Source organism: Bidens hawaiensis, unplaced genomic scaffold (assembly GCF_021521415.1).
Source record: "Bidens hawaiensis isolate Kalapana, Puna unplaced genomic scaffold, B.hawaiensis_p1.1 tig00018846_1, whole genome shotgun sequence".
Classification (NCBI taxonomy): Eukaryota; Viridiplantae; Streptophyta; class Magnoliopsida; order Asterales; family Asteraceae; genus Bidens; species Bidens hawaiensis.
In genome coordinates this window covers 65,279-91,231 of record NW_027492863.1, presented here as the reverse complement: position 1 = coordinate 91,231, position 25,953 = coordinate 65,279, and the positions used below count along the sequence as shown (strand labels likewise).

The following is a 25,953-nucleotide window of genomic DNA, read 5'->3' as shown; positions in this document are numbered from 1 at the left end:
CGAACTCAGTGAAAAAAGTTTTTTGCTCCGCCACTCTGTGTGTGAACATGAACTTATATTAGGGCCTAATTTTTTTAATCGCACAAGGTCTATGAAGGCCGAAGCATTCTCAGAGACGGCCTTGTTTTAATTTGTGCCATCTTGAATTAAAAAAAATATATCTAAATCTATGTTTTTTAATCATTGTTTAGGTGTTTATATATGTATGCAAAATATATGTTTGAACTTTGAAGTTTGTATGCAAAATAATGGAGTTAGGATAAAAAAACGAGGCATGCCCGTTGAGAAAAGAAAACTGCAGAAAATGGGTTTTTTCAATACCCGAAAATAGGGTATTCCAATCAATACCTGGGTGTAGAAGACCCGATTGATCAATACCCAACCCGGAGCCGGTATACATAGGGTAAACAAACAATTCAATTCTATTGATCAATGAGGAGACCCGATCGACCTGTTAACTCTTAAAAGGGTTCGATCGGTTCCCTGTTCTACTTCCAACCTTGAAACTTCGATCGCTCGTTGCTTGAGCCGTATCGATCAATTCGATCGTATCCAACAGTACGTAGCTGGGATTACGGTTTAAAAAAATTGTGATATAATATTGTTTGTTTATTATGTTTTTCAAATATATATATATATATATATATATATCATACTAATAATAATAACTAAATATTTATTTTAGTGAATTAGCTAGGGTTTCATTGGCTTCGAACCATATTTAAATCAGGAAACTAAGGGGCCTCCAAATAAAAAGTCTTGATGACAGCCGACCTCAAATAACAGCTATAACCAATATAATTAAGGTGGGTGAAAATATTCTTATTGCATAGAACCCTATATATATATATATATATATATAGTCTTGCGTTGTTGTAAGAAACCATATCGATCGGTCTTTTACATTATTCCACTGCTACTTCATCTTCGATCATCATCATCTTACAACATTATTATTGGTGAGTGAAGAAACATGGAATGGATCCGCAGTGACGGAGCCAAAAACTCTTTCTTATGCGTTCGGAATTTTCGATGCTTTATTTTTTCCGGTGTCCAGTTTTCACGCCCGAATGGGTTGGGTTGATCATTCGGTTAGATAAATAAAATGCAATATCACTAGCATAACAAAATAATATCGTTAGAATTCAATAAAATACAAAGTCATTAAATATAAAGACATTGCATATTATAATTTTTCCTTACGTGTTTTCATGTTTTGAAAAATATCTTCAATCGCGACTTAACATGTATTGTTTGTTGGCGATGGTTGAAACCTTGAGGTGAATGACGAAGAAAAAAGTTGATCGGTTGCTGAGTCGATGGCCGATATTTTTATATGTTTATTAACTAAAGTTGATCGATGGCCGAATATACCTTTTTAAAACGATAATGAGTTCGTTCGCCGAAAAACAATTGGTTCGCTCGTTAATTCAACACTATAGGTTATATATAAAACCGAAAAAGGACCGGGTTCGGCTGAACCCGGTGGTTATAGTGTGGCTCTGGGTCGGATCCATGTCCAAGTTCCTCGGTCTTCGAGATGAACGAACCATTGCCTTGATCTTCTTCTCCGGTTGCTCGAGATCTGCCATGGAAACGTGGGGAGTGGAGGTGACTGTTAAGAGTTTCCTCTTGTTTATAGACACAAAAATATGTATGGAGTCAAGGGGTCCAAGAGAAGGTCCTTCAAATGAATGTTGAAGGCTCCTTATATAGGAACTCCATGGCTACCATCATGAAACCCTAACCTTTATTGGGCCAGGCCGGGTTAGGGGTTACCTCCACAAACCCCCAGACCGATGGGCCTAGTTAGTAGACAATAATAATAATAATATAATAAACATAATACATAATGTAATAACTAAAAGATCGTACCGGGTTTGGTGTAATGTACACCTATGATGAGTACTTTAATTTGAATGCATGATCAATACATACAATTTTATCCTATATATGAGTATATATGACCTATAAAAGGAGATAGTAGGCTTGCAAATGATTCGAATGTACACGAATGAAACATGTTCATGATGTTCATATTCGTTCGTGCACATTTAACCAGACATGTGACAAATAAATCAATAAAACGTACATGGTTTTTTTGTTTGTGTTCACTTGTTAAGAAAATTAGCGGTGTCTGTGTTTTTTTATTAATAATATAAACGAATGGTTCATGATCGTAAACTAAAGAACGTTGCTGAAAGCTTAAAAATAGATGAAAGAAGATAATTGAGCTAAAATTTATTAAAATGACACGTGAACAACAATATATTTGCCTACAAAAGTTATTAAAACTATTATAAACTGTAATACGCTTAAAAGCTATCTAATTTAAAATGAACTAGTGTTTTTCATGGCGCGCTGCGCCAGACGGGACGGTAAAATCCGGACGATAGTAAAATCCAAGCGTTGATGCGGTACGTCGAAGTGAATTCGGTCGTTTTGGTTACGTGTGTTATTGTACCAGAATTAAGACAAAAAATAAACAAAAAAATTATAAAAACTGGGGTAGACCAATGGCGTGGCGTCGGTCAGCAAAATTCGATCATCAGTAAACCAACCATTATCGATCTCGGACGTTGATGCGGTGAATCTACACAAATTCGGCCGGTTTTCGTCATGTTTGTTATGGTACTGGAGCTAAAAATTCAAAATCAGCATTTGGTCGGTTTTCGTTACAGTACTGAAACTAAAACAAAACGTTGTGAGTTTACACGAATTCGGTTGCTTTCCATCACGGTATCGTGACTAAAACAAATTAATAAAAGAGAACAAAAACAAAATTGACATTCAGCCAGTTTTCGTTACATTCGTTACATGCCGAAAAAAAAAACAAAGCAAAATACCATCAATCCGGTGCTGCAAAGTGGTCCACTACGAGCTTTACGGCACAAAACTCTTAAATTCTTATATATAATAACGTATTAACTATTAACAAACGTTAGTGAACAAACTTACATAAACGTAAACTGACGAACAGAAACAAATGTAATAAAACAACCGTAATAAAATCTAAATGAACAACGTAAACGGACATTCACAAATATAAATGAACTTTCCTAATCCTTTACAACAGTTTACTAACAATTCACGTAAAGGTTAATTCGTTAAGACGATCCTAGCATCAAGGGTGGATTTCACTACAAGTATATTGGGAGTACATTTGTCACGAATTTTTTTTAATTCTATTTATATGTGTTTCAATTTCATTCATAAAATAATATTTATAATAAAAATCTGGAATAATAATAATAATAATAATAATAATAATAATAATAGATACAAATCCAAGTAACTTTCTTTCGTTCACTCCGGCGGTGTTTCAGTCGTTCACGCAGCCACCAAACCACCACCATCTTCTCCACCACCACCTCTCCATATATAACATATCAATATTATTATTATTATTATTATTATTATTATTATTATAAACCTCACACACATACATACACACATATTATATCTATAATAATAATAATGTCCTCTGTATCCACCTCAATCATCCTACCTCCGGGAACCACCACCGCCTTCCACCACCACCGCCGGAGATCCGATTCCTTATGCCTTCATTCCGATCATCACCGACATCCTTCACGTTCAATCTCTTCATTCGTGACAACTTCAAACCCTAGAATTAATGGTGAGAGATTTAAATTGAAGGCTGTGGGAGAACAGGGAGGTGAAGAAGAAGAGGATGAGGTGGAGAAGGCGTTGCGATTAGACGGAACGATACCGAGGTCGTCTAATGAGTTTGTTGAGCAGGTGTCGTCTCGTGCTTATGATATGAGACGGCATCTGCAACAAACTTTTAATACCAGCAGTTATGATGGTATAATATTAATAATAATAATAATAATTTACCTCTTTTGTTATACACAATTTCATTGTTTTCATTCTGTTATTTCTGTTATGGTTTGGCATTGGTTTTAGCTTAGTTTATTATTATTATTATTATTATTATTATTATTATTATTATTATTAAATCATGCTAGCTCTTTTAATAGACCTGTAAACGAACCGCAGGAACACGAACAAGGACACGTTCGTGTTTGTTCATTTCACTTTAAACAAACACAAACACAAACACTTAGTTTGTGTTCACCTTCGTTCGTTTAACAAATGAACATGTTCGTGAACTGTTTGTTCATTTAAAATCTAAATGGACACGAACAGTTCGCCAACATAATTGAACAAAGATAAATGAACATAAATGAACACACTTAAATCAACACAAACGAGGATTAGATAATATATTATTAGGGTGATATAATTTGTAAAATACAAATATTATTTAATAATTTTCTATCAATATGTAAATGAACATGAACGAATGTTCACAAACATAAACATGTGTTCATGTTCGTTCGTTTGTTAAATGAACAAACATAAATGAACTTCCCGCCAAACGGTTCACGAAAAGTTCACTGAACATTCGGTTCATTTGCAGGCCTATCTTTTATGTAATTGTACTAAAAATTAAGCACAATTAGTTGAATAGAAAGTGTTTAAATTGAATTAGGGTGAGCTTTTAAAATTGCTTTTTTGCTTATTTGCTTTTCAACAAGCAAATAAGCAAGTTTTAAAAGCTCTCCCATAAAGGGTGTTTGTTTAGCTGTTCAAAAAAAAAAAAGATTTCATGCAACAGATGACTCTACTGAGCATGACAGCAAAACATTTAGCAACGCATACTCAATATATGTAAATGTTTCACTATTGAGGTTCACAATTTGATATATTTGGTCTTGTTAACTTGGAAGTTACTTGTGTTGTGACCACTCTAGTTGGACGGGTGCTTAAAACTATATAATTACAACTTTAGCTCCAAGTAGACATCTAGTATAAGTGGCTCAACATTTTGGTTGTACATAGAGCAAGCCTCGCGTACTTAAAGCTCTCGTTTGGACTTTTAGGGCCTAAATGTCTCTGAGTACCTCACACTTTTTTTAAAACCAAGATACAGTAGTCATATTTTTACCTGTTTCTTGGATATCAATGAGTTCATCAAAGTTGCTCCATTGTGAATTGTGATTTAGAAAAATAAAAAGAATAATAATTATCACTTTCCAGATTGGGAAAAAATCTTGATTTTTCTCTTCTATGAATTATGGAAATAAATTACAATAATAGGTGTCGGAATGTTGGATTGATCATTGATATATGAATGTGAATATTCAGTTGTATTTGTTTGCTAGCTAATCTCATATGTAATATTTGCCAAATTTCAAAATTCTAAAAGCTTCTTTTATGATCTATTTATTCAGTGTTGGAAGCCAACCCATGGAGAGAAGATTCAAAAGCTGTCTATGTATTAACCCGCAGGGAAAACGAGCTTTGCACCATGAAAACCCGAATGAATCGCAGGTTTAACTTCTGTTTTCTTGCTATATATTTGTTTAGGTGACATTTCTTAGCCATTTACTTATACGGGTCAATGGACCAAAAATGGAAAACTTAACTAAAGGGGAACAGAGCTAGCGGGTTAACAGTCGCCACAAAGTCTTTAACTAGTGCACATAACCCCTTAAATTGTTATTCATATATTTAAATCATCATTGTAAATTTGTAATATCGTTATTTGTAATCATAACTATCACAAATCCGTTTTGACCCGTTCTCTGACCGACCCATCTTGCGTTTCAGTGAAGTTGAAAGGGAACTTGGGATGTTGTTTTCAAAAGGGCGTAAGTTAAGAAATCAAACGAAGAAACCGAGTGCTAATAAGTTCCAGATGCTTGTTGAAGACGTGAGAGATGGTGTTCTTGTAAGTTCTACTAATACACTCTCAAAATGAACTTTATGATATTTTATCACCAAGTATAATCATAATAATTTATCTTTTAAAGGTATTTGAAGACGAGACTGAAGCAGCAAAATACTGTGATCTGTTGCAAGGGGGAGGTCAAGGTTGTGAAGGAGTTGCAGAGGTTGAAGCCTCATCGGTAAGAATCATTATTAACTCGTTTTTTTTTACTAAATTTAAATAAATTCTAAAGTACAAGGCATTGTTAGTTAGTGGTCAAATATTAAAGCTTTTGATGCAAAATAAAGATTTTGTTAAGATTAGAGGCGGAAAAGAATGCTAAGTAATGTTTACCCGTGACATCCAATTGTGTAATAAATATTATAGAAAATAATGGTAATTAAAGGTTGCAATTTAAACCCGTTTACTTATAAAATGTGTCGATTTGAGTTATGTTTCTTCTCAAACACGCCAAATAAAAAGATTTGGCAAAAACAGGAACGGGCTAAATGGATCAGACGCATCCAAAGTGTAGTTTTAATAATTTTAGTAAATCGTTTATTCTAAAACTTGAAGTTTTATTGTTATAATATAGTTTTTATAACCATATTTTATGACTTAGCTATTTACAAAGAAATAAAAAATGAGTTCTGAACCGACCCGTTTAAACCCACATGGAAAATTACACATTTTGATATGCAACCGTCTTGACCCATTGACCAACCCATTTTACCGCTTCTAGTTACAATGTAAGTATTATGTGGGAGTTTGCGATTGCTTATTAAAACCAAGGTTGCAAAACTCGCTAGGTGGACCCTAGGTGGCCGACTAGGGAGTTGGGCGTAGTCGTAGTACTCGGGGAGTACTCGGACATGATAAATATAATGAAAATTTATTTTTGGAAATTATATATATGTCAAATATCATTAGTTTACTGATATTTATAACAAAATATGTGAATATCAATATAAATAAGAGAAATACATTTTTAAATAACAAATTATTCTAAAAATTGCCAATCATTAATTAAAAAAAATGATATTTGTTCTTTAGTATTCCGGCTGACATTGACCACCTTTGATAGACTCTTAGTAACTAGGCGGAGTTAAAGAAACTCCCCTGAGTACTCGGTCTTGTAAACCTACTTTTACAACATTGATTAAAACCGCTCGACTTTAACGATTTGGGGAGTTTGCGATTGTTCATCCAAACTGTTATCTAATTAAATGTGTTTTTAGTTAGCAATTTGAATTGATACTTTAAATATATAAATGAAGTAAATGAATATATGAAATGATGATGCAGGTATTTGATCTATGCCGGAAGATGAGGGCGCTCGCTGTATTGTTTCGGAGAGGAACAACACCACCGCTACCTGAAAGCCTTAAGCTTAACTTAAGTGCCAAGAAACGCTCCCTTGAAGACCAAGAGGATATGATATGATATGATATGACAAGACAAATCCACTCATGCTACATAGTTACACATGCATGCATGCATGCATACATACATACATACTCCTAAATATATAAGCTGTATATAACAAACTAATTACATTCATTTAGTAAAGAATTTGATTAAACACCTTCTGCAAATGCATTTGATTTATCGTTTTACGCATATGTGGGATGAAAACAATTGAGCATCGTTGTTAATGGTTTATTACACCAAAATACGACTTACTTTCGCGACACGTTTGTATGTTTCATTGGTCTCTAATCAACAAGTAAAGATAAATTACCACTCTTGTAAATAACCATTTCAAGTGGATTCTTGAAGCCTTTTCTTTTGAGCTAAAAGTTAAGCCAAATCTTACATACCATAAAACAGAAGATGCTTAAAAGAACCTTAAAAGAACATGTCATATCATAAATCAAGAGAACCTTGAACATGTCCAAACATATCATACTAGACTACCACTTCAAACAAGTTCTAGAGTAGTTATGATTGTTGAAACAAATGAACATGAACCAACAACATTAAATAGACGGGTTCATAATCAGTTAAACCAAGTTGCCTTTTAATGTCGTTTTCAACCCAATTGCACACGTCTTGTTTGTCAAAACCGTGCATTCTCATGACTTTTCTTGTTTTCCCATTAATGTTCTCCACTTATCATTGTTCTATAAAAACAAAGCCCGTAATTCTATCAGTTTGATTCGAGCCAAATTCTATTACCGAAACATCATAAATTTATAATAAACTATTTCAAGTAGATTCTTGAAGCGTATTCTTCTAAAATAAAAGATAGCAAATCTCGCATCCTTCCCAACGTAAACAGAACACTTCTAGAAATCCTTAAAAAGAACGCGTTCGTCAAGAAAACCGAAAAAAGAACATATCCAAAGTCCAAGCATGCCGTACCAGATTACCCCTTCAAACAAGTTGAGAGTAGTTATGGATGTTAAAAGAATTAAGCATGGACCAACTACATCTGAATCAAAGGTTTCACAACTATGACATACAGTTTCTTCTTTAACGTCGTTTTCAACCCCGTTCCATACATCATGTTCATCAAAGTCCTGCATTCTCATAACTTTTCTTCTTTTCCCATTAATGTTCTCCACTTATTGTTGTTCTATAAAACAAAGCTCGTAACTCTACCAGTTCGACCCGAGCCAAATTCTATTACCGAAACATCACTTGCAAATAGACACCTACGCTAAAACTTCAGCCTAGAAAACGTATTTGGCTAATGTTTCGTGAAAAAAAAAAGTGAAGAAACATACAAGAGTAAAATTAATAGTTTGAGTGCATCCCACATCGGTGGGTGAGAAAAGAATAAGGGTGAGTGGGCAGTATAATATGAAGAAGAGGCTAATGAGTTAGGTACTTACCTGGACGGGGTCAATGAGTGATCTAGAAGGTCCATGGCCTAGGTTAGTGACCTTCATTGCACTATGGAGGGGCGCCTGACTAAGGTCGGCCCAAGTGGTTGAGCCTACGTCATAATTTGTGGCAGCGGAGGCCTGTGTTTGTGCGGCCTTTGCACAATATCTTTGAGCAAATATCAACCTTGGCTTAGCTTGATCATTGTTTGACTTTTTGGCTGATCCAAATCTTGCTTAACTTTAACCCGTTTACACAATATCTTTGAGCAAATATCAACCTTGGCTTAGCTTGATCATTGTTTGACTTTTTGGCTGATCTTGCTTAACTTTAACCCGTTTAGTTTTGAGCTCGAAACCACCGTGGTTCAACTTGTGAACAATCCTAATCAGTTTTTAACTTTCAGAGTTGGTACGCAGTTTTGAGAGTTTGGTACGCAAATTTGAGAGTTGTACTGGTGTTTCTCGAATTTTGCGTAAAATGCCTATACGGATACCAAATATTTTCAAATTTTAAGAGCGGAATTTTTGGTACCGGTACCCAAATTTTAGGTTTGGGATACCATCCTGGTCACATCTAAAACGAACGTATCTTAGGTTAATTTTTATATGTATTAGTTATTTTTCTTTACTTATTGTATCTTAGGTAAATTTTTATATGTATTAGTTATTTTTCTTTATTACTTACTGTATGTAACTCATTAATGTTTTAATTAGTTTATAGATGTTTTTAATATACCTTTGAGAAAAATAAGCCAAAGATCGGCTTCAAAAGACACAACTTACAAGTTACAAATAAACAAGTCCATACATAGCTTGAGACTCGGTAGCTAAACGAGACGAGCTTCCATACAGAGCTTGAGCTCGATACCTAAACGAGTTTTATTTGAGGTTCGACTCATTTCAAGCTTTTTGTCGATCCAGTCTCAAGTAAGATCACGAATAGCTCGTTTTCTAAACGAGTTTTATTCGAGCTACAGTGCTTGAGCTCGATAGCTAAACGAGTTTTATTTGAGGTTCGACTCATTTCAAGCTTTTTGCTGGTCCAATCTCAAGTAAGATCACGAATAGCTCGTTTGCTAAACGAGCTTTATTTTAGATTCGACTCGTTACAAGCTTTTCTAATATCATGTTAATAAGGAATTTTTATATAAATTAACAAATGAAACGTATTGGTACAAAATTACAAATGGAAATTTTCTTGTATAGATTAATGAAAACACGTTAGTTTTTATAATATTAATTAATTAATTAATTAATTATTGTTGTTAAATATTAAATCTAAACTCGTGATCCTCAACTTGATCCTTGAATTTATGATTCAACATAAAAATCCCAACCATAAGTAAATTTTTATTTTTATTTTTTTAACAAATGAATCAATCAATGTCACAATTATTTTGAGACCCAAGTGGGTGTTAAAATATGAAATGGATGACTAGCTTCATTCCCCCATGTATTAACTGTCTTAGAATATCTCACATCTTCTAAAGAAGACTAACAATTAAGAAATGACAATTATTTGGTTGTAGAAAATATAAAATACAGAGAATTGCTTATTTACATTTTTTTAGTATGTGAAATTTGACATATATAGTTCGTGTTCTTAAAACATTTTTTAAGTAAATAGGTAGTGCGTGTATGAAACCGAAAAAACAGGAAAAAAAAAGTTAAAATGAAAAGACTAAACTAAAACAAAACCGATGATTTGGCTTTATGTGTGACATTCGTCAATTTCAGGTCTCGTTTGTATTCGTTTTTGTATTCGTTTATCATGTAAACCGACCCATTTTGTAAACCAAAGCTTATGATATAATCAAAATGATGGATTTTATGTTACAATATTGTTTTACACTTGTTGGGTTTTGAAATCATTCTTTTTGGTCCTTAAAACTCCTTAAAATGACTTAAACCAAACTTTGGGGACTATTATTGCCATTTACCAAAAACTTGTTTGACCATTTCAACCATCACATGCATCTTTACCCTATTTGTATGAACCATACTCTTACCATTATAAAAGCAAGGCTCCATACACCATTTTGGTTGTTCATCTTCTCCAAAATCTCTCTCAAATCCAAGTATTCATCTTCAACATTTTGTTATTTTGATTTCTTAAGGTCAACTAACTATAGTCTTTCATTTTAACTTGTACATCTAATATTACTAACACTTGAATATGGTGGTACAACATATATATAATACACACCCCTTGTTTCCTTTATTTGTTACTTTACCGACTCCGGTTGGTTAAGTTTCGAATGTCATAAGGCAAGGCTTCATGGAGGACTTCGTGTTCTTGATATATATATACACACACATAACTTATTATACATATCACTTATGACAAACTTCTAACCCTTTTAGTTTGTTCATCTTATTTACAAGTTCCATGGTGTGGGTTTATATAAGACTAACTTCGGTTTAACCGAAACTAGTCCAAACCGGAAACCGAACTTTTGTTTACTAGTTTTATTAAAATAGTTGTTTAAACATGTTTATTGCTAGATTTGAGTTTCAAAAATCATTTTTACAAGTTCTTTGATATTAAGCATATGGAATCCATCTATGAACTCGTTGGGAGATGGAAACCGAACTAAACCGAAACTTTTGCTTAAAAGACTTGTAGTTAACTTTTTAGTTGTAAAATTTAAGTTTTCTTCATTTATAAACCAATATACAAGTTCTATGATATTTGGACATGTGGAAACATTATGTTTTTGTGAAAACCGAACTTATGGTTCCTTTTGGTTTTACGTGTAGTAAAAACCGAAATGAACAATCCAAAATGTTGCAAATTTTCATTTTTTTAAAATAAAATAATTTATAAGAATTTAATAAATATGATAATTAGTTAGTTATTAACTAACAAGGTAATTTAGATCAGAATTCATGATTTTGGGCCAAAATTTCTTTTTTGACTCAAAATATTAAATTTAAATGATAAAACTAAAAGAATCGAATCAAACTCAAATCGAAACAGATAAAGCGAGACCAAATGGTTTTAAAAAACTCAAAAACGAAAGTTTGATTTTTGAGTAGGTTTTAGCCCAAAACCGACCTAAACTAGACCGTACACACCCATAAGAAGTATATGACATTGTACTTAAGCTAGAAATGCTTTTAACACACTTATTTTTACTCAAAATGGTCATATATTATATATTATTAATATTCATCTGGTAATGATTTACATACAACGATTACAATCAATCCAAAACTCAAAACTATAAGTACAAAGATTTTGAATGTTTATTTACTTAACAATAAGATTATGAAAACAAAATTTTAAATATCCTAAACAACGAGAATACATACAATATTTAACCAATGTTATCTAGGTCCTGATAGTTGTTGTGATGACATGTACGAAAACGAGTTAGGCGACGCACTCGGGCTACTACTATAAACCGTGGCCACCATAAACCCGCTCGGTACCTTGATTTCCGCACCGGTTACAGCCGTGGACGGCTCGGTGAACCTTCGACCGTAAAATCTCAAAAAGTTTAAACACTCCACCCGTGGCTCGCCCACAGGTACAGTCCCTTCTAGCATCGCCACGACGTTGGCCATCGTGGGCCGCAAGGTCGGGTCTTCGTGTAGGCAACATAAAGCCACCTTTACAAGCTTCTCGGCTTCAATATTTGTCACACGGCCAGCTAACCTCGGCTCCACTAGGTCCAGGTACCGACCTTCCTCGTGCATCTCTAATGCCTGTAAAGGGAAATAAAAGGCACGTGCACGAGGACGGTGGTGGGACCCAGATGAAATCGAGGACTGGCCGTCAGTGCTGGTGCTCGCGTTCCCCGAGCCATGGCTCGGGGCCCGCACACAATTCTTTCTACCTTGAATTAATTCCAATAAAACCATCCCGTAACTATAGACATCTGTTTTATCTGAAATAGCCGCGTTTGTAAGCCATTCGGGTGCTAGGTACCCGCGGGTCCCTCTCATCGTCGTAAACAACCCGGATTGTTCCGGACTTAATAATTTAGACAACCCAAAATCCGAAATTTTTACCTGCATATTATCACTTAAAAGAATATTCTCAGGCTTAACGTCACAATGTATAATCTTATGCTCGCACCCGCTATGCAAATACGCAAGACCACGGGCGGTCCCCACCGCAATCTCAAACCTTTCTTGCCACTCCATTGGCGGTCCGGGGCCGAAAAGCGTGCGGTCAAGCGAACCGCGACTCATATACTCGTACACCAAAAACCGCTCTCGCCCGTGCGCGCAAAACCCCTTAAGTTTAACCAAATTTACATGATGAATGTTCCCGATAATCGCGATTTCGGTACCGAATTCCTTCTTCCCTTGAGCACCCAACGCGGTGATCTTCTTCACCGCGACCACCGTCTTATCCCGAAGCACGCCTTTATAAACCGTCCCGAACCCACCCGACCCGATCCGAGTACTAAAATTCACCGTCGCCTCGACTAAATCCTCGTAATCAAACAGAACCGGTAAACCCGCTATCGAAAACATCTCGAGATCTCCCGAATACGAATTCTCGCTCGGTTGCTTCGATTTTCGCTTCGTTTTGTTATTTTTCGCTCGTCTAATAATCCAAACAGCCAAAATTATTATCACAAGAACTCCGGATCCCGGAAGTAATATTAACCCGATAACCGAAAAACCCGAACCATCGGCTTTGTTTCGACCCGAAACCGATATCGACACCGCTTTCACATAACCCAACTTATCATCTGATCTATTACTTGCTTGTGAAACAATAGACCCAAAATTATTATCAATCAAATGACATGATCCTGATTGGTTTCCATGAAACAAACCCAAACATGAACAACTTGAACTACACATATCTTTACATGTTGATAAACCGATTCCGGTGCTATTCGGGTCCATGAAATCGATCGGAACATACTTCATACCCGCCCCGAGTGGGACGTAAACATAATTGCGCGACGAGTTTGAATTTTGGCGCGTTTTATTATCGGTACAAGATTCCGGCAACGAGAGCGAAGTATCCGATAACGAGCAACCCCGTTTCGTAATCGGGTCGGTTCGAAACCCGGGTGGGCAAGAACAGCTGCCCGCGGAACAGAGTCCGAGCTTAGCTGTTAGACACAATGTAATTAGACAGATGTTAGAGGTAGTATGTAAATATGAGTTAAATATATAACTACAGTAAAACTTTTACTGTAGTTATATAATAATATTATTTATAAAACTACGGAAACATTTACTAATTTACACACACTTAAGAGTTTAACTTTTAACTGTGGCTTACCACATTGGAAGGGGGACCCACAACTGTCGGACGGCGTCATGAAATCCGTTACCCAGGCTTTATTTACGTACCGGTTAACAACGAGACGACCGTCTTTTGTAACTTTTAATATTCGGTAAGCGGAATCTATAGCCGCGGGTGTAATCAAAACTTGTATAGCCAGTTTGGATACCGGGTCCCCAAACACATAAAAACCCGACCCGTTTACCAATAAATAGGTAATGGGTGGGTTTGAGTTTTGGATGGATTTGGTGTCCATTAATAAAGTGAAGTATGTTAAGTTTTGCCACTGGAGTATCCCGTCATCGGGGGTTAGTTTAAATGTGTAATCGCCTTCGGAATAATCTGCGTCCGAAGTAGCCGTGGTTAACGATTTCCCAGCGGAAAATCGTTGACCCGCGACGACTGTGTCTGTCGGGTGATCAAACGATTGCCATAGGGTTTTGTTAAAATCGTCAACGAGAATTAAGTTTCCGGAGTCCAACAGCTGTAAGGCGCCCACCCTTGAGTTAAGTGTCGGCGTTGACCAAATGAGTTCACCTGTATTAGACACAAATGTAATTAGTAAATGTTAGAGGTAGCTTTATATAAATATTAGTTACATGTATAACCTCACATCAAGTAAAAAAAATAAAATGATGTAAGCTTATACATGTAACATAATAATGTAATTATGATATTGTATTGATAATTTACGATATAACAATTCCAATACAATATCATAATTAAGTACGTGTAATTATTATATTATATTGGCAATTTATAATACAATATAATTAATAATTGTGATATTGTATTGATAAATTATAATATCAATACAATATCACAACGACACCATCACTTACATACACTTAAAAAAATTTAATTACCTGACACGTCGTGGATGGTTATTCCGCCATACGACAGGCGAACTTCACCGGAATCCGAGATCGCCTGGTTCCGGTTTGCGGCCCAAATGACGGTGTCGGAGGCTGTATGATAAACCACAAGGTAAAACGACGTCGATTTGGGTTGCGGGTTGCGTATCGCGGCAGTGTAAGTTCGGTTAATGGACCGGAGGAATTCGCCCGATAAGTTGTCGATTAATCGGTATCTAGTAGTTGTGAAATTCGGGGCGATGGAGCCGGAGTAAATTATGGCGGAGTAGGAGGTTGTGAAGAGGCTTAGAATGAAGAAGACGGTGGCGGTGACGGCGGCCATCCATGCAGAGGATTTGGCTGCCGGAGAAAGTTGTTAAATTTGAAGTGTGTATAAAAAATGGTGGTGAGTTTGTATTATTGTGATGGTTTTGGTTGTTAAATTATTATAAGGAGTTGACTTATATGAAATGTGATGGTGTAGTTTCTTTAATTATTTATTATTATTTTATTTTAATTTTAATTATTTGAAGCTTTCCTTTCAAAAAAAAGGTTAGTTTAGAAGCTTACGTGGCCGTTGTGCTAACGGGGAGCTTGATTTTATTCAGAACGACGACTTACTTGTGTTTAGGTCGTCATACTTAGACTAGGGTTGTGCAATGGTTCAGAGCCGCAAGAATCGAACCGGAACCGGAACCGAAAATGAGTGAAAAGTTAGAACCAAAACCGGAACCTATTATAGTAAACCGGTTCGGTTCCATAACCGCTAAAGCCGGTTCTCGCTAATCGGTTCTGGCTAGAACCGGTTCGATCATTTATTTATCAAATGAGTTATGTAAACTTTGCAAATTGCAAAACAAGTTTATACAATTGTATGTCTTCTTTCACGGTAAAACTAATTTAGATTACAACATGAGCATTCGTTATATTTTTATTAAAACCTTAGTGTTCAAGTTAGATAAATCATTAGCAACGATAGATTAATGGAAGATCATATAATTTTATATTAAATTACCTTGATAGCTTAAATCAAAATTGTATATGGTTGCTAGTTCTTGAACGTAAAGAAAGAATATTGATTGAATGGATGTCGGTTATAAGTTACTCTATAAAAAATGGGGATTGGTAAATTTATTTAAAACGGTTTGAATATTCCGGTTTTTCGGTTCCAAGTCTAGAACCGCCGATTTTACCCGGAACTGAACCGGGAACCGTTTAATGCAAATTCTGAGAACCGAGAACCGAACCGGTACACACATTAGCGGTTCTGAGGCACCGGTTCGGTTCCGATTCTTCGGTTCTAACGGTTCCGAACCGTTTTTTGCTCACCCCTAACTTTGACCGGACTATGTTTTATTAACCGGGTCCACACTGGCTATAGAGTTTGTATTGGGCGTTTCCTGGATAAACCATACTGACAGCTACCACTTGATAGTCGTTGTGACACCACAAGAACATAATAGTTTTTATTTTGTTAAGCTTTTGAAAATGAAAATTGTTGAACAAAAACGAAGTTATGAAAATAGACGTTCACTTTCGTCGTACGACCACAGGGATTACATAATTTAGCTAATAAGAAGTTGTCATACATATGCTAAGTAGGCTAAGTTTTAGCTGACATTTGTCATTTGTTGATACTGAGTTTGATAATAAGTTAGCGGGCTAAACTTAGCGTCTTAGCCTATAAATGCATTCGCTTAGCCGTTTGTCTTGTAGATTAAAATATGCATTTGAGCTAAAGTTAACCTAGTTGTGCTAAATAGACGTGTATGGTGTATGACTTCATAAATTACAGTAATTAAAATTTATAATTTGACAATAATCAAATTCATGAACTTTATAGATGATAACTAATATTCTTCTTGAGTTATTTAGGAAAACAAAATAAAATTTATATTATATATTTAATAAGAAACATAGATATTACATCAACATAGCAGGTAGACGGGCAACAAGCTGTGCCGCCACCCCTTTCTAAACTGCAAACTCTAACCTGCTAAAGACATACCCCTGCCTCTTTGGAGTCGACACATTGCTATGCACAACCCGTTGGACCCTGGTTAGGAAACAGATAGCTTCCGTGCCAAGGAGCCAAATGTATCAAAAGCCAGAAAGACAAAAACATGTTGGTTCTCTTCGCAGGCTTTAGCATGTTTCTAGTATTTTATAAAATCACTAGCAATATGTTAACACAATAAACAATACATGTACAACATACACGTGTGTATACATAACATAGTATATACACATTAGGCAAGTTATACAATTTTATTTTTTTTTTTACTTTTTTTAGGCTAAAATGGTTTGGAAGAGAAGAGAAGGACATGTGACTAGAAAGATGGTTGGTGAAGTTGATGAAAAAACAAAACATAACACCAAAAAAACGAGGATAGACAAGGATATCTCACTCTTTCTTTCCTACATTTCTATACCTACAAAACTTTTCTTAATTTTTAAATAAAATCAAATCAAAAGTCTTTTTTTTTTCTTTTTTAGTTTCATAGAAGCTAGGATTTTAAGTAATTGATGGTTAAAATTAAGGGAAAATCATCATAAACCATGTTGACTAAAAAATTACCAACATAACAATGAGATTTGAAAATTACCATTTTATCGTTTTGGCGTGGCAGGACTAAGAACGACCCAAAAGAACTGGTGGGTTTACGCTGAAGATTCTTGTAGTTGACCGATATTAGCGTAGGATGTGATGTGATATGATGTGCCATATGATGCACAAGAAGGAAAATAGTGATGTAGAAGGTATAGGTGTTTGTACAAGAGAAAAAATTTCAAGGTTATTTTGATAATTCAAAAATGTTACTATTTTCGTAATTTTATTTTGATCAATTAGACTATTTTGGGGTTTTCTCTAAAATTAATATAGGGTGAAAAAACCTAATAGGAAATCATAAAATATTTGGAAGGTAAAGGAGGAGAAAATGCTAACCTTTTATCTAAATCTAATTTCAAATCACCTTTTATATTTAAAGAATCTAAAACATTTTCATCTTTAATTCCATACGAGTCTTCTTGTATCGTTTATAAAACAATGTTTTCAAAATATCTAATCCACCACCGAAAATGACAATAGTGCGTCTAAACATTTACCACAGTTCGTTTTTAACCCGTTATAAGTGTGCAATTATCGTAGCACAACAATGTATCCAAGTAACACATTTCATCCTTTCCATGTAACGAATTTTGATATGCTATAGGTTAAAATTCCACGTCTGACATACGATTCATCCAATCTTCCGTCTATGAAGTACGAATCAACGTTGTAATCAATGTCAATAGATCGCGTAGATACCCGTCTCGAATGATTCTTCCAACTTCACACATCATATATTCATAACTATTTGATGTTAGATATAAATTTTATATATATCAAATATTTTGGGCAAAGGAGCATACTACTATATATTATCTTGAAACATTGACTTCTTCCATGATGTTGAACCTTGACATCATTAATGTATTAATGAATTAATTAATCAATGCCCATAAGTCCCCTGGTCTCAAGGGTAAAAATGGGACGTTGTAAGACTACTCCCATTAACAATCTCACAATCTCAATCCCACATTATAAAATTAATTTCTCTCTCTTCAATCTACAAAATTTAACTCACTCCAATCTTTTACTCTCATTAACAACCCAATCTCATCCTTTTTTTTATTAAATAAATTCAATTTATAATTAGTTTTGATTAACTATATAAATATAATTAAGTAATTATATTTTTTTTAAATATAAAATCGTGACATGTGGTGACGAAGATAATGTTAATATTTAATTTGTATTAAAAATGCAAATTTTGAAACGAACTTTGTTTTTTATAAAATTTATACCGAAATGTTCACAAAAAAAAACTGAACAAGATTGTGTTTTTAAATTTTTTTAAAATTTTAAATATTATAAGTTATTTAAGAAAAATCAAATTATAATTAAAATGAATTATGTTAAAAGAAAAATCAAAAAATAAAATAAAAAGCAACCAACCCAAGTGTGACACTTGGATTCCACTATCTCCGAACTTTATTTGCAATCTTGATCGTGGTCGTGAACTAGTCATGGCTTTTTTAATTTTTTTTTTGGTCCGATCTCTTAAACAAAAATCACCAATGGGAGTAGTCTAACGAGTCGTAATAATGCCAGGTTGTAAGACCAAGTTTTGGAAGATATGACAAGCCCACCAAGGCCCACTAGTTTGGTGGGAAGATTAGAGTTGACAATTTTGCCATCATCATTTATCAAGCCAGCATTTTCACATAGTCAAGTTGAACCTCCTTTCCGAGACGCAGTGTTGTAGAACTCGATAGAACACTGACTATTAATTGAGATTAATCGGATTAAATATTGTATGTAATTGGTCAAATATATATATAGTAAATTTTCAAATATACATATATAGAGGCGTGTTAACATACAATAATTAATAATTGCTTTTACATTATGTACGCGAAATACGTTCAATATTAAAAAACCAAAAGCGTTCAAGCCAGATTCCCAACCATAAAACGTTCAAGGTTAAACCTTAAAACGTTCAGGCTTAAAACCTAAACCCTTGAGGCTTAAATCATGATACATTCAAGGTTAAAACCCATTACTTAAAACTCAAAATTGATCGATTGAAGCTTCAAATTTATGATTAATTGGATCAATTTCAAGATTAATTGATCAATTAGATTTAGCAATTTCAATTTTAATTGGTCAATTTGATCAACTAACCTGTGAATGCCGATTGATGGTCGTGACGGAAGAAGATGGTGTTCACGGTCAATTTGATCAACTCACCTGTGAACAACGATTGATGGTCGTGACGGAAGAAGATGGTGTTCACGACGGTAGACGATGGTCGCGACGGTGGACAATGGACGGACTTGACAGTGACGGATTGATGAACGGTGATGATGAAGGTGGACATAATCCATGGGAGCAGAGGTTGACAAAGACCGACTCGCGTAGTTGTGATTTTAGGGTTAACGTGGTTATTAAAAATCGATGTTCCAGAGTGTCGCGTACCTATTGTACGATAAAGGATTAATGCATCGCATCCTTTATCTACATATATTTACTAAATTTATATATAAAATTTTCAATTTGGATCAAATAGCAATTAATCAACAACTAGTCGGTAGGGGCCTAGTGATTAATCAAGGAAGATTAATCGACGCCTAGACGGGATTATTACAACCATGTTCCTAGGTAAAACACAAATATAATATATCGTAATTTCATAGTCACGTTATTCATTTTTAGGCTGCGTCGTGAAGAAACGCTTGGGGCGCCACCACCCCGAAGTTGTGTGTCACCACCATTCACGTGGGCCACCCCCCTCCGCCCTTCCAATGTTAACACCTTCGGCGCTGTGTTTTGGGCACATTTTTGTTGCCACGTCGGACCGGCTAATGCATTACAATTAGGTTTGAACTAAATTAGTATATATAACTACAAAATCAGTACTAAAAAACCAAATTTAGAAATTAAGTTTAATTTCCTATTGATATGAAAAATGCTGTGTTGACCCGCAACAGTTTAAGCCGGACATATTTTGACCAGTTACCCAACCCGCTCAGCTTACTCCTAAATAACGATCATAGATAAAAACAAATACAAAATATCAGTCTATGATTCTCTTAGTTTTAGAAACTCGGTTTCATGTCTCGACGCTACATGTATTGAATTAAAATCCATAAAAATATGGGTATTAGATGAGCTTCTTTTTCTCAAAGAAAGTTTTCAAGTGCCAAACTTGCATGCCTGCAACCGATAAGCATATGAACAGCGAAAGAAAACTTAACCACGCCATTCTCGAATTCGTCACTTTGTTAAGCTCTTGCATCTCTCGTTCCCTGAAATAAACATATGAAATATTTATTAATAACACTAGAGATAATAATATATTCATAATGTCCTTATCATTGAAATTTATCTATTTATTGCGAAAATGTGAAAGATAAAGATAATGTGAACATTGACCGTGTGTGTGTTCAAAAAGTTACATAACGCTGACCAAAATATCGAGCTGCTTGCATTTTCTAGTTCTAAATTCTAACAAACAACTTGCAGGATGACAAAAATACCCTCAGAAAAACGAAGACATATACACCCTTTTGACGAGGAACCGACGTGTAAGAGGTCAAAAATATTGTTTGTCATCAATTTGTCACGATTAGGTATCGACATGTTACATGCCAAAAATATTATTTGTCACATTCTTCACAAAAAGAATAAATATTATTTCTTTGGTAGAGCTAGAGGTATATTTGTCATTTTACGATTTTTGGTGAGGTTTTGACCGAAAAAACAAAAATAAAACTTGGGTCGCCTATGTACGGTTTTTTGTATTTTTGCAGGAACAAATAATAATAGCTTATTTGAAACAAAAATCAAATAGTTCAAATCATTTGTTGACCAAATCCCATGAAACTGTAAAAATTTGACCTTTTCATGAATATGAATTTTTTTTTGTAGAAATAGTCATAAAAATAAAAAAAAGATTTTTTTGACTCAAATCAATCTCATAAATTTAACTTTAGTAATAAAGAACAAAAAAATGGACCTTTGATATACCAATATTATATCATTTTTACTGAAAGTGATGGAATATGAATATTTTGGTATATTATTCGCTAACCTTTCTCGGAGATAAAACATTTCCTCATGAATCGAAGTGATGGTGTCTGCAAGTTTCTTCAGCTCATATTCCATTGCCTGAAATATAAGCAAAGTTAACAAATTTATTAAAAAAAAAAAATCAATTTCAACCCATTTACTTATGAATGGATTAACTCGAGCTATGTTTTATGACTATTATCTCTAGCAGGTACGAATGTACGATTAAAAAAAGGTAAGTTGAAAAGAAAGCGAGTCTATAATAATATTGAAATAATATAGTCTTTGAATCCAACTTGAACAAAAGTCAAAAACTACCTGTATTGACCCGGCCCGTTTTGAGATGTTACCCAACCTGAACGACCTGCTCATGTTACCCAAAAAAATAGCCTCGTAGGGTTTCTTGTTGGTCAAAGCAAAACCGGCCCGAGTTATACTTTCTCTGACTCATCTGTTGGAACGAGTCGAGCGAGCAATACTCGTGTGCCAAGGTGCATGTTAGGTGTATTACGAATCAGCCTTTCAAATCAACACTTTTTAGGTAACTTTGACTCGACTCGGTTTTTAAGTTAAGTCCCAAGACAAAACGAGTCTCCTACCCAACTCAATATCAATAGGTCTTTCGATCTACCGTTTGAGCTTTATTAATAAAGTTATTTTCGTTTAATCATATGACATTTTTAAATGCTTTCAGCTATTGATCGTATCTTTTGTGTCCAAATTTTAATCATTTGCTATCAGTAGTCATTACAAAATATCTGCAGAATCTATATTGGTACACCTAGTTCTCCTAACCTATCAATATTAAGCGTTTAATAATTTGATAAACAGTCAACCACTGTATTCATTATTCAAACGCGCATTTGTTTAGAGACAGAAGTAGTTATAAACTTATAATATTGTGGATAATATAACTCGTATGTTGTGATCATAATTTGTAGCTCACTCATCACATAGTCATTATGAGATATATAATATTTGCATAACATTATATGTGATAACTTAAGAAAGATGAATTAATACGCTTACATCAACTGAACCTTTCTTGGCAACATTTGACCAGTCTTTAGCAGCTATACCAGACCTCCAATCAAATTCAACGGTAATATTAAACGGAGGTTTATGGTCAATGGCATAAAAGCAAGCCATATAATCTCCAGCCTCAGGAGCTTGAAAAGAAAATTGACCCGATTGCACGTTTTCAGAAGAATGGTAGTTATTCCCGTATGCAGAAGTCACCTAAATTACATAAAACACAGCAAATAATGCAATATTTAAATTTATATATATCATATATGTACCGGATTGTATATGATAAAATTCGAACAAAAAATACAGCAAAAGTTCATACAATATCTATATAAAAGTTATAAACTTTAAACAAATACAATGACCTAAACTAATAATTCAAAACATAAATATTAAATGGAGCGACAATAGGGGTGTCAACGAGCCAAGCCAATCGTTTGGAGCTCTTTTTCTAAAGCTCAAGCTTGGCGCGTAAGTCGTTTTTTCAATCTCGGGCTCGGCTCGTTTATTATTTGTTAACTAAGTTATATACGTTTTTAACTATTTTTATATACTTTGAAAAAAATCTTAAACAGCTCGGCTCGTTTATTATTTATAAACTAAGTTATATACGGTTTTAAATATTTTTATAAACTTTGAAAAAAATCTTAAAACAGCTCGGTGTGAAATTACATATAGAAGTCCAAAAGAGGTAAAATTTAATATCACATAAGGCTTGAGCTCAGGCTCGATAGCTAAACGAGTTTTATTTGAGGCTTGAGTTCGGCTCGGTTCGGCTCGGCTGTGCAGTATGAAATATAAGGCTTGAGCTCGGGCTCAATACTAAACAAGTTTTATTTGAGGCTCCGAGCTTGAAAAAGCTCAGCTCATTTCGAGCTTTTCATTGATCCGATCTCGAGTAGCTCGTGAGCGGCTAGGCTGTGCAGTGTGAAATTAAAGGGTTGAACTCGATAACTAAGCGAGTTTGATTTGAGGCTCGGGCTCGGATCGAGCTCGACAAAGCTCAGCCCGTTTCAAGCTTTTCATTGATTCGAACTCGAGTAGCTCGCGAGCGGCTCAGCTGTGCAGTTTGAAATTTTAAGGCTTGAGCTCGATAACTAAACGAGTTTGATTTGAGGCTCGGGCTCGGATCGAGCTCGAAAAAGCTCAGCCCATTTCAAGCTTTCATTGATTCGAACTCGAGTAGCTCGCGAGCGGCTCGGCTGTGCAGTGTGAAATTTAAGGCTTGAGCTTGGGCTCAATAATAAACAAATTTTATTTGAGGCTTGGGCTCGGATCGAGCTAGAAAAAGCACAGCAATTTTCGATTCTTTTATCGATCCGATCTCAAGTAGCTGGCGAGCGGCTTGGCTCGTTTGCACCCCTAAACAACATATATCAAACACATGATTTTACAAGAAGCCTCATCCAAGACAAATCTGTTTAATATATAAAAACCTTATACATTCAAAACTATACTACAATCCAAAGCATACAAGTTGTACCAGATTCAAACTGCAAATAAGCGTCCGAAGACAAAAACCACCAACGGTTTGGTTTTATATTTTGTAAAAAACGAACTTGGTTTTGCATGAAATAAAATCCGAAAAAACCAAATTTATTACAAATTTTCATTTTTATATAAATTATTTTCAAGTAATTTATAAGAAATTATTAAATACGTCATTCCAATATTTTAGCCCAAATATGTAATTATCAATTAGAATAATTACCAACATGATTTAATTAAGCCTAAATTCATTATTTTGAGCCAATTTTTATGTTTCGGCCCAAAACGAATACCAAAACCAAACCGTATTGAAAAATAAAAATCCAAAAAAAAAAATTATAAGAAATTATTAAATACGTTATTCAAATATTTTAGCTCAAATGTATAATAATCAATTAGTTAATAACTACCAAAATGACTTAACCCTAAATTCATTATTTTGAGCCAGTTTTTTTTTTTGTTTCGGCCGGAAATAAAGACCGAAACCGAAACCATTTAAAAAATAATAATAAAAAATAAAAAATCCAATGCTCAAAACCGACCCAAACCGAACTGTGCACACCTCTAATACACCAACAAATCACATACCAAATACAAAAGTTATACAACAATTAACCCAAAATTAAACCTAAGCAGCTCAATTAGCGTTAGAACATAATACAAATCAGATTATAAAATTATTAAATCAACTAACCAACAAAAAAAATCAAAATAAAGTTATAAAAATTATAACGAATTGAACTAACTCTGATTGTAATTTTATGCGATTCAGGTAAGGCTTGTCCTTCATTGGGATTAACAATCTTGTAATGACCCACAGTCATCGAATTGCTCTTAATATCTTCCGCTATGCACTTCGTTCGACCCGATTCCAGCTCGAATCGGATCGATTTGCCGGGTGTGGATAGAAACCTGATAATAATTAGAAGAACCCAGATGGCAGATTGGTGAATCAGATTCATAGTTGATCTGAAACAGAGTAATTTGTTTGAAGAAATGAGACTGATGAGAGTCAATTGGGTTTCAACTGGGGTTTAATGGTGTTACTAATTTAACGGAAGAGGTGAAACTGGGCCGGGTCGGGCCGGGTCGGGTTGGGTAGGGCCCGAGAATGGGTTCACGGGTTTTTTTTAACGATCGTGTTCCGTTTAAATTAGTGGTGCACAGAATACCCGGTTTCGGACCCGACCTGGTATTGGACTGGAACCGACCCAGGCCCACTGGAATTGAAACAAAAAATACCCGGAAAAAACCTTGAAAAAGGTCTAATACCATGAACCGGTTCATACCCAGTTATGGTTCTTGAAATTACTCGTTTTGTGCACATCGGGTTTGGGACCAAACAAGATTATTGTGGTTGAAATACCATTATAATGTTCATGGTTATTAGAGCTTCTAACTAAGTCGATTAAAATAATATTCTGATTCAATTAGTATTATCTCGTTCGGTTTCGTTCACGGGTTTTTACGGTTGAGTTTGGTTTTAGTTTTACCATTTAGGGTGAAAAAGAATGACCCAAAATAGCTGACTGATTATTATAATTTTGCACTTGAAAATTTTGGGTTGGATTATTTGTTTGTTTATTATACTTGAAATCGGTTATCTCGATTCGATTTTTGAATATACTAAAACCGAACTAAAAAATCGGTTTCGTAAATAAAATAAAACCAAACTAGTCGATTGTTTTTATTCGGTTTAGTTATTTCGGTATGGATATGTTGGTTATTTTTGTTTTGCGCAAACCACTAGAGGTTAAAAAATCCGGTTTAAGGCTGCCGAACCGGTTAATAACCCAACACCACCACACACGAAAAAAAAATGGTTTGGACACGACCTAATTTGAAAAATGTGCCAGAAAGCCGGTTTCCAACCCGATTATGTTTATCCCAAACATGTTTTGACGAAGAGTGGACCAACCTAAACCGGTTTTTAATCCAAACCGCTTTGGGTTTAAAATTGATTTGGACAAGTCTACAAACCACTAGCACAATGGTGAGCCTTAGGCATAGAGAGTGAGGTTTGGGACTAGATGCAAACCTCTTAAAATGAGGATTTTTTAAAGCAATACTTTTACTAGGCATGACTTACCTACATCTCACCGTCACTGACCTTTGCTATTGGTAAGATTTTACCGAGC

At 34.7% G+C, this 25,953-nt stretch overlaps 3 protein-coding genes and 1 non-coding gene across 4 annotated transcripts; 2 read left to right on the top strand and 2 right to left on the bottom strand.

The window, feature by feature from the left end:
• The first annotated feature begins 3,464 nt into the window (after positions 1 to 3,464).
• LOC143557182 (uncharacterized) lies at positions 3,465 to 7,352 on the top strand. The gene is made up of 5 exons (XM_077046313.1): positions 3,465 to 3,829; positions 5,262 to 5,361; positions 5,641 to 5,761; positions 5,844 to 5,939; positions 7,046 to 7,352. The coding sequence occupies exons 1-5, from the start codon at positions 3,478 to 3,480 to the stop codon at positions 7,181 to 7,183; spliced, it is 807 nt and encodes a 268-aa protein (XP_076902428.1). The 5' UTR covers positions 3,465 to 3,477; the 3' UTR covers positions 7,184 to 7,352.
• Positions 7,353 to 8,569: 1,217 nt separating this feature from the next.
• LOC143557214 (U1 spliceosomal RNA) lies at positions 8,570 to 8,730 on the top strand. The gene has a single exon (XR_013139528.1). It is a non-coding gene; the product is annotated as a U1 spliceosomal RNA (small nuclear RNA).
• Positions 8,731 to 11,759: 3,029 nt separating this feature from the next.
• On the bottom strand, positions 11,760 to 15,211 carry LOC143557204 (G-type lectin S-receptor-like serine/threonine-protein kinase At5g35370). The gene is made up of 3 exons (XM_077046331.1): positions 14,695 to 15,211; positions 13,826 to 14,365; positions 11,760 to 13,652 (listed from the first exon to the last, which is right to left on the bottom strand). Exons 1-3 carry the CDS (start codon positions 15,023 to 15,025, stop codon positions 11,902 to 11,904), a joined length of 2,622 nt encoding a protein of 873 aa, XP_076902446.1. The 5' UTR covers positions 15,026 to 15,211; the 3' UTR covers positions 11,760 to 11,901.
• Positions 15,212 to 20,278: 5,067 nt separating this feature from the next.
• LOC143557181 (transmembrane emp24 domain-containing protein p24delta9-like) lies at positions 20,279 to 24,828 on the bottom strand. Its single transcript, XM_077046311.1, has 4 exons — positions 24,562 to 24,828; positions 22,328 to 22,537; positions 21,321 to 21,397; positions 20,279 to 20,535 (listed from the first exon to the last, which is right to left on the bottom strand). The coding sequence occupies exons 1-4, from the start codon at positions 24,775 to 24,777 to the stop codon at positions 20,391 to 20,393; spliced, it is 648 nt and encodes a 215-aa protein (XP_076902426.1). The 5' UTR covers positions 24,778 to 24,828; the 3' UTR covers positions 20,279 to 20,390.
• Positions 24,829 to 25,953: the final 1,125 nt, after the last annotated feature.

Excerpts from the sequence above, each read along its gene's own strand:
- LOC143557204 (XM_077046331.1), bottom strand. The coding sequence starts at position 15,025 with ATGGCCGCCGTCACCGCCACCGTCTTCTTCATTCTAAGCCTCTTCACA. Across the intron at positions 14,366-14,694 it reads AACCATCCACGACGTGTCAG|GTGAACTCATTTGGTCAACG; the intron begins GTAATTAAATTT and ends TGTCTAATACAG. Across the intron at positions 13,653-13,825 it reads TGGGTCCCCCTTCCAATGTG|CTAAGCTCGGACTCTGTTCC; the intron begins GTAAGCCACAGT and ends TGTGTCTAACAG.
- LOC143557182 (XM_077046313.1), top strand. The coding sequence starts at position 3,478 with ATGTCCTCTGTATCCACCTCAATCATCCTACCTCCGGGAACCACCACC. Across the intron at positions 5,762-5,843 it reads ACGTGAGAGATGGTGTTCTT|GTATTTGAAGACGAGACTGA; the intron begins GTAAGTTCTACT and ends TATCTTTTAAAG. Across the intron at positions 5,940-7,045 it reads CAGAGGTTGAAGCCTCATCG|GTATTTGATCTATGCCGGAA; the intron begins GTAAGAATCATT and ends ATGATGATGCAG.
- LOC143557181 (XM_077046311.1), bottom strand. The coding sequence starts at position 24,777 with ATGAATCTGATTCACCAATCTGCCATCTGGGTTCTTCTAATTATTATC. Across the intron at positions 22,538-24,561 it reads CGCATAAAATTACAATCAGA|GTGACTTCTGCATACGGGAA; the intron begins GTTAGTTCAATT and ends TATGTAATTTAG. Across the intron at positions 20,536-21,320 it reads ATGTTTTATCTCCGAGAAAG|GGAACGAGAGATGCAAGAGC; the intron begins GTTAGCGAATAA and ends TGTTTATTTCAG.